Below are 9,358 nucleotides of genomic sequence, written 5' to 3' on the forward strand. Positions count from 1 at the left end.
AAAAAAAAAAAAAAAGCCTAAATATCCATCAGCAGATGAATGGATAAAGAAAATGTGGTATACACATACAATGGAATATTATTCAGCCTTAAAAAAATAAGATGATTCTGGCTGGGCATGGTGGCTCACTCCTGTAATCCCAGCACTTTGGGAGGATGAGGTGGATGGATCACCTGAGGTCAGAGTTCAAGACCGGCCTGGCCAACACATAGTGAAACCCTGTCTCTACTAAAAAATACAAAAATTAGCTGGGCATAGTGGTGCATGTCTGAAGTCCCAGCTAATTTGGAAACTGAGGCAGGAGAATTATTTGAATCCAGGATGTGGAAGTTGCAGTGAGCCGAGATCACATCATTGTACTCCAGCCTGGGTGACAAATAAGACTCCATCTCTTAACAAGCAAACAAAAAAGATGATTCTGACATTTGCTACAGTATGGATGAATCTTGAAGACATTATGCTAAGTAAAATAAAGAAGTAACAAAAAGCCAAATATTTCATGATTCCGCTTACATGAGATATCTAAAATAGTCAAACTTATAAAATCAAATAGTTGAATGGTGGTTGCTAAAGGCTTGGAGAATAGGATAATGGAAAGTTACTGATCAGTGAGCATAAAGTTTCACTTAAACAAAATAAATAAGCCTTAGAGATTTATAGGAAAAGATTGTGTCTACAGTTAACAATCATATATTTTACACTTAAAAATGTATTAAGAAGGTAAATCATATGTTAAATGTTCTTTCCACAATAAAAGAAAATAATGCGTAATTACACATTCCCAAGTTTAAAAAAAAAAAAACTAATAGAGTTTGTTGCTAGCAGGCATGCCCTACAAGAAATTCTGAAGGAAATTCTTCAGTCTGAAATGAAAGGACATAGACTGTAACTCAAATCCAAATGAAGAAATAAAGAATACCAAAAAAGTAAAAACATAGGTAAATGTAAAATGCAGTATTAATATGTTTTTGTTAATAACTCCTATATTTTTAAATTTAAAAGTCATCTGTGTAATGCAATAATTATACATCTATGATGATGGACACACAATGTATAAAGATGTAATTTGTGATAATAGCATACAAGACAGGGAAGTCAGCTATATAGGTACAAAATATTTGTATTATATTAAAATTAAGTTGATATTATTCTAAATTATATTGTTATGAAATGTGTATTTATTTTAACCTCCAACCACTAAAATAGCAACCCAACTACATGTAATCTTAAAATACAATTGAATTAAATGGCACACTCAGAAATATATATTAAACACAAATGGCAGAATGGATAAATGGAAAAATATGAACAACATAGGCTGGGTACGGTGGCTCACGCCTTTAATCCCAGCACTTTAGGAGGCCAAGGTGGGCAGATCATGAGGTCAAGAGATCGAAACCATCCCTGACCAACATGGTGAAACCCCATCTCTACTAAAAATACAAAAATTAGCTGGGTGTGGTGGCCCAAGCCTGTAGTCCCAGCTACTTGGGAGGCTGAGATGAGAACTGCTTGAACCCGGGAGGTGGAGGTTGCAGTGAACCGAGATTGTGCCACTGCACTCCAGCCTGGTGCCTGGTAACAGAGCAAGACTCTATCTCAAAAATAAAAAAAATAAAAAAAGATGTAATACATAAACAAATGACAGAAGTACTTATAAGTAAGTACATTAAATGTAAATGGTTTAAACTCAAAAGTCGGGGATTAGTAGAATGATTCCAAAAAAGTAATCTAACCATATGGTGTCTACAAGAGACTCACTCTGGGTTCATTGACACAAATAGTTTGAAAATAAAATGCTGAAAGATTTTCTTTAAAAGAGAGCTAGTATAGCTTTAATAATATCATTCGAAACAGACTTAGAAAAAATCATTAGGATAAAAAAAGAAACAAAGTAAAATGTTTCAGCTGTTGTGGAAAACAGTTTTGTGGTTCTTCAAAAATTAAACATGTAATTACCATATGACTCAGCAGTTAGACTCCTAGATTTATACCCAGGAGAGCTGCAAACATCAATTTTTTAAACACTTGAAAATGAAAGTCCCAAATGTTCATGAATGAATAAATAAAATATGGTATATCAATACAATGGAATATTACTTAACCATAATCAGGAACGAAATGCTGATACCTGCTACAGCTTGCATGAACCTTGAAAAATTATGCTAACTATTATAAGCTAGGCACAAAAGGCTATATGTTGTATGATTCCATTTAATTTAAATGTCCAAAATAGGCAAATTCATAGATTCAGAAAGCAGATTAATAGTGCCAGGAAAACTGGTTACTTTTACAGGGATTGGAGGAGTTTCTGATAGGATTCTGTGAGTACTGGCATTGTGGTAGTTTCCCAGGGAATTGCCTTGTGATAATTCATTGTGATAATTCATTGATGTTATATGTACTTTTCTGAATATGTGGTATATTTTATAATAAAGAGGTAAAAATATTTACTTGAAAAATTTTGTTTGCATTTTCATATATAGATTAAGTTGGGTAGAATCTAAATATTCACAATGCATGATTCTGTTGTCCAAGAGCAACTATGTTGCTTGCTTACCCAATAAGGAATTCACCTTTTCTATGAAATAGTTTATGATTTGTGACATTGAAGGATCATGAGACTTTGAACACAGAAATTCCTAGGTTACTCTTTTATTGATTTCTTCATTTTATTTATTCTTTTAGGTTTCCAGTATACTTAGAAACAAAATAATTATAGCTGCAGGGGCTGGATTCATCTATTACCTACAAATCTTCTCTATTGCTTTTGCTGCCACCACCAAGAGCATCAGTCAATATAATGATTATTCTTAGCTTAATCTTACTATTTACTTCTTGCTTGTCTTGCTACATAATCATATAATTGTGGAGAAATGTTAACTATTAACTAATGAGATATACATTTCCAGAAATGTATTCCTTTTTACCGCTTGATGTTCCTCTCCATCACCACATTTACTTTAATTTTGTGTTTCACCGTCTGGTTTAGTGTCTTAGGTGGATGTGAGGGAAGTGGGGAAGTAGAATAGAACCTGGAGGCCCAGTTTAAAGGAGGATAGCAGTGATAGGTAAATTATGTAGTCAGAGAAAAAAAAATCTTTAGAGAAACTGTCTCCTTAGAGAAAGAATCTACTTTCTGGGAAACTTGCCAGTATTATTACAGCAACTGTTCCAAGTAGAAAACAATAATAAAAGAAAGTATAGTGGTCCTGCTCACTGGAATGTCCTCTGGTGAAGAGGTAAAAATAACTTACTTCATGCCCTTGGGATAAGGTTTTTGTTTTGTTTTGTTTTGTTTTTTGAGATAGGGTTTCACTCTATCACCCAGGCTGGAGTGCACTGGTGCAATCACAGCTCACTGCAACCCCTGCCTCCTGAGCCTCAGCCTCCCAAAGTGCTGGGATTATAGGCATGAGCCACCATGCCCAGACCCAGAGCTAAAGTTTTTGTTTTGTTTGTTTTGTTTTGTTGATTATTCTACTTTAAATTCTGGGATACATGTGCAGAACATGCAGGTTTGTTACATAGGTATACATATGGCATGGTGGTTTGCTGTACCTATCAACCTGTCATCTAGGTTTTAAGCTCTACTAGAGAGGTCCCATGTATGATGTCACCCTCCCTGTGTCCATGTGTTCTCATTGTTCAATTCCTACTTATGAGTGAAAACATGCAGTGTTTTTTTTTTTTTTTTTTGAAAAGGAATTTCCCTCTTGTTACCCAGGCTGGAGTGCAATGGCGCGATCTCAGCTCACTGCAACCTCCGCCTCCTGGGTTCAGGCAATTCTCCTGCCTCAGCCTCCTGAGTAGCTGGGATTACAGGCACGTGCCACCATGCCCAGCTAATTTTTTTGTAGTTTTTTTTTAGGAGAGACGGGGTTTCACTATGTTGACCAGGATGGTCTCGATCTCTTGACCTCGTGATCCACCCGCCTCGGCCTCCCAAAGTGCTGGGATTACAGGCTTGAGCCACCGCGCCCGGCCAAACATGCAGTGTTTGGTTTTCTGTTCTTGTGTTAATTTGCTGAGAATTACATCTTCCAGATTCAACCATGTTCCTGCAAAGGACATGAACTCATTCCTTTTTATGGCTGTATGGTATTCCATGGTGTACATATGCCACATTTTCTTTATCTAGTCTATAATTGATGGGCATTTGGGCAATTCTTTGCTATTGTAAATAGTGCTGCAATAAACATACAAGTGCATGTGTCTTTAGAGTAGAATGATTTATAATCCTTTGGGTATATACCCAGTAATGGCATTGCTGGGTCAAATGGTATTTCTGGTTGTAAATCAAGGAATCACCACACTGTCTTCCACAGTGGTTCAACTAATTTACACTCCCACCAACAGTGTAAAAGCACTCCTATTTCTCCACAGCCTCACCAGCATCTGTTGTTTCCTGACTTTTTAATAATCACCGTTGTAACTGGCATGAGATGATATCTCACTGCGGCTTTGATTTGCATTTCACTAATGACCAGTGATGTTTTAAGAGGCAGATTGACTTAATTAATAACTAGTTCCATGCCAAATAAAGACAGGACTTGCTGTTTCCTTCTCTAAATGTTTTGGCTTGGTTTCTTTTTGCACTTACCCTTCACTTTGCCTTTATCTCTGTACCCTTTGTGTTTCAGGGAGTGATAAAATACCACAAATTTGATATTTATGTCATGGATTACCACATTCTGGAAACTATGCTGATCTTCATGCTGTATGGCTGGTCTGCCATTCCCTTTGTGTACCTAATAAGCTTTGTGTTTTCTGGAAGTACTTCTGCCTACATCAAGCTTCTCCTACTCAACTACTTTTCAGGCACTTTGGGTTTCCTCATAGGCAATATATTAGAAAACAGTAAGTATAAAGTTTCACAATATTTCACTTTCTTCAGAAGGCAGCAGTAAATAAGTAAGGAGTAATGGACCTGCAGATATCTAAGAACATTTGCAGGCAACTAAGTTGGAGGTTTTAGAGGAAATTCTGTATTTAATATATAGCAATAAACTTATTTTGACTACCTGTGATATTCTAGGTATTGTGCTGCCAGATCTGTAAGAGTTGAAGAGGAAAGAAACACAAAAAGTGGCTCAACAGTCAAAGGCAGGTTTATTTTGGAGAGTAAACCTGAGAGGGACTTCTGACTTATTTGAATCAGGAACATTTTTTTACAGACTAAGAGTATTTATTGGTTTTAGAGTGAGAGAGATTATCACAGGCTTGTAATGTTTCTGTTGAGGGAGAAGTTTATTGAGGAGTTGGAATGTCTCTGGTTGGAGGGGAGGTTATCTCAGGGCTGGCATGTCTCTGGTCAGGGAGGGGTTTATCTTATGGTTGGAATGTTTCTGGTAGGAGATGTTATTTGTGTTTTATGGTCATGCTGACATTAGCCATGAGACTGATGTCATTTAGATTTAGGCAGTTTGATCAAGGCACTTTAAAATGGTGATGCTTTTCCAAGATGGCCATGCTCCTGCTATGTCAAGATCTAGAATCCTCATGTTGTAATGATGGGATCCAACCTGAACTACAAGTCCCCTCTATCCCCACCTCCTGTATCTCTATCACGTGAATCAAGGAATCAGTTTTGCAACTGATTTTGGAAAGTTTAGGAGTATTTGTCACGGAGAATCATTTGTCAGAGAGAGAGAGAACAAAAAAGTAGCTTTATTTTTAGGGAAAAGGCCTTAGAAAGTTATAGAAAATTATATCTCAAATATATTAGGGTTATCCATTTGGCTCTTTAGAGTGAAGTGCAGAGAGAGAAAAGAGTGAAGAAGAACCTCGAGCTCTTTGTGAGATAACTAGCTGTTCCATTCACAAGAACCTTAGCCTACTAACAAGATTTTCCAGAAAGAAGAAAAACTCTATTCACCTAACACACACATAACTAAGCCAAATGATGGAACAGGATTCTCTGGTGATTGTTCCCCTGCAGAACCACCAATCTGAATAACTAGTCACGTACATACATGCAAAAGATACCATCAGAAGAACTAAAGAAATCAGGTGAGAGATCATAATAGTATAGCACAATGATAAGAAAACAACACATTGATGAGGGTGGGAAGGACAGTTTTTCATTATCCATGTCACCTCTCCCTGAAGCTCAAACAACCCAAGTGGAAAAAGATACCATTAGCTTGAGGGAAAAACAGATAAGTAAAATTATGACTTTGTCTTAAGCCTTAATAGCATGTCTTCTACAGTAAAACTCAACATGGGGCAGACCTCTACTGTCCCTAAATCAAGGTCAGTACCTTCAAATTGGGCAAACCTGCATCAGCACTAGGTAAGAACCCATAATACCTGCAAAGTGGACTCGATCTCCAGTCTGCACCATCACCAGCCAACTAAGTAATCTTGGGCTCTAAACAGCTCTCAGTGGCAGGCAGGCCTCAGTGTCCATTACCTTCTGGCATGTCCCAGAGCTACATCAGCCTTAGAAGCCATGATATTCCAGCCTGGCACTGTGTTGGCCACGGTGGTCAGGGCTTACAGGGCCTTCTAGTTTTCAATGGCCTCAGCAATCTCAGACTTAGGTACCACCCTATATGGCCTGCCCAGAACCTCTGGACAGGATTACTGTTGAAGTGTGTTCCCAGATGAAGCCAGTCTATGAAGACTAGAATAAATACTTCATCAAATGTGCAGACCTGCAACAACAAGGATCATGAATAATCTGGTAAACATGACATCACCAGATGTCCCACTCCCACAAAGACCAGCAAACTGAAGCCCTCTCACTTGAGATTTTCACAGCCAGCACAGCAGTCCAAGCTCAACCCGGGACAGTCGAGCTAAGTGTGGGGGAAGGGCGTCTGCCATTGCAAAGGCAGGTGTAATCTCACCTGTGTAAACAAAAGACAGAGGACGCCTACATAGCAGCTGGGCTGAATCTGAGGCAGTCCAGCACCACCTCTGCAGGCAGACAAGGGACAGACTGCCTCCTCAAGCAGCTCCCTGACCCCTGAATAACCAAAAAAATGCCACATACAGGAAGAGCTAAGGCTGACACCTGGCAGGTACCTTCCAGGATGAAGCTACCAGAGGAAAGATCAGGCAGTAATCCTCATTGCTCCACAGCCCCCGTGGGCGACTCCCAGTCAAGCAAGGTCTGAAGTGGACCTCCAGCAGTCCTACAGCAGAGGAGCCTGACTGTTAGAAGGAAAACTAAAAAACAACAAGAAATAGCTTCAACATCAACAGAAAGGATGTCCACTCAGAGACCCCATCCAAAATCACCAACTTCAAAGGTCAAGGGTAGATAAATCCATGAAGATGTGAAGAAACCAACACAAAAAGGATGAAATCATCAAAGACCAGAATGCCTCTCCTCCTCCCAGGGATCACAACTCCTCACTAGCAAAGGAACAAAATGGGATGGAGAATGAGCTTGACAAATTGACAGAAGCAGGCTTCAGAAGGTGGGTAATAACAAACTTCTCTGAGCTAAAGAAACATGTTCTAACTCAATGCAAAGAAACTAAAAATCTTGAAAAAAGGTTAGATGAAATGCTGTCTAAAATAACCAGCTTAGAGAAGAACATAAATGACTTAATGGAGCTGAAAAACACAGCACGAGAACTTCACAAAGCTTAACAAGTTTCAGTAGCCAAATTGATCAAGCAGAATAAAGGATATCAGAGATTGAAGATCAATTCAATGAAATAAAATGAGAAGGCAAGATTAGAGAAAAAAGAGTGAAAAGAAATGAACAAAGCCTCCAAGAAATATGTGATTATGTGAAAAGACCTAATCTACACTTGATCAGTGTACCTGAATGTGATGGGGAGAATGAATCCAGCTGGAAAACACTCTTCAAGATATTATCCAGGAGAACTTCCCCAACCTAGCAAGGCAGGCAAACATTCAAATCCAGGAAATACAGAGAACACCACAAAGATACTCCTCAAGAAGAGCAACCCCAAGGCACATAATCATCAGATTCACCAGGGTTGAAATGAAGGAGAAAATGCTAAGGGCAGCCAGAGAGAAAGGTCAGGTTACTCACAAAGGGAAGTCCATCAGACTCACAGCAGATCTCTCAGCAGAAACCCTACAAGCCAGAAAAGAGTGGGGGCCAACATTCAACATCCTTAAAGCACAGAACTTTCAACCCAGAATCTCCTATCCAGCCAAACTAAGCTTCATAAGTGAAGGAAAAATAAAATTCTTTATGGACAAACAAGTGCTAAGAGATTTCGTCACCACCAGGCCTGCCTTACAAGAGCTCCTGAACAACCAGTACCAGCCACTGCAAAAATGTACCAAATGGTAAAGACCAACAATGCGATAAAGAAACTGCATCAACTAACAGGCAAAGCAACCAGCCAGTAACAAAATGGCAGGATCAAATTTACACATAACAATATTAACGTTAAATGTAAATGGCCTAAATACCCCAATCAAAAGACACGGACTGGCAAACTGGATAGAAAGCCAAAACCATCGGTGTGCTGTATTCAGGAGACCCATCTCATGTGCAAAGACACACATAGACACAAAATAAAGAGATGGAAGATTTACCAAGCAAATGGAGAGCAAAAAAAAAAAAAAGCAGAAGTTGCAATCCTAGTCTCTGATGAAATGGACTTTAAACAAAGATCAAAAGAGACAAAGAAGGGCATTACATGATTGTAAAGGATTCAAGACAACAAGAAGAGCTAACTATCCTAAATATATATGCACCCAATACAGAGCACCCAGATACATAAAGCAAGTTCTTAATGACCCACAAAGAGACATAGACTCTCACACAATAATAACGGGAGATTCAACATTCCACTGGCAATATTAGACACAACAACGAGACAGAAAATCAACAGGGATATCCAGGACTTGAATGTAGATCTGGACCAAGCAGACCTAATAGACGTCTACAGAACTCTCCACCCCAAATCCATAGAATATACATTCTTCTCAGCACCACATCACACTTACTCTAAAATTGACCACATAATTGGAAGTAAATCACTCCTCAGCAAATGGAAAAGAATGGAAATAATAACAGTCTCTAAGACCACAGTGCAATCAAATTAGAACTTAGGATTAAGAAACTCATGCAAAAGCACACAACTACATGGAAACTGAACAACCTGCTCCTGAATGACAACTGGATAATGTGAAAAGACCTGGACAAGATTACTGTTGGATAAACAATGAAATGAAGGAAGAAATAAAGATGTTCTTTGAAACCAATGAGAACGAAGACACAACATACCAGAATCTCTGGGACACATTTAAAGCAGTGTCTAGAGGGAAATTTATGGCAATAAATGTCCATATGAGAAGGGAGGAAAAATCTAAAATCAACACCCTATCATCAAAATTGAAAGAGCTAGAGAAGCAAGAT

The 9,358-nt window shown here is 38.5% G+C and overlaps 1 protein-coding gene across 1 annotated transcript in view; it reads left to right on the forward strand.

Moving 5' to 3' along the window:
- LOC108308392 (ATP-binding cassette sub-family A member 3-like) overlaps window positions 1–9,358 on the forward strand; it is a 154,478-nt gene that overhangs the window by 95,493 nt on the left and 49,627 nt on the right. Inside the window, exon 20 of the mRNA XM_017534180.2 lies at window positions 4,648–4,860. Coding sequence (XP_017389669.1) covers window positions 4,648–4,860 — 213 coding nt within the window. The remainder of the gene's footprint in view (window positions 1–4,647; window positions 4,861–9,358) is intronic.

Source organism: Cebus imitator, unplaced genomic scaffold (assembly GCF_001604975.1).
Source record: "Cebus imitator isolate Cc_AM_T3 unplaced genomic scaffold, Cebus_imitator-1.0 Scaffold85, whole genome shotgun sequence".
Lineage (NCBI taxonomy): Eukaryota > Metazoa > Chordata > Mammalia > Primates > Cebidae > Cebus > Cebus imitator.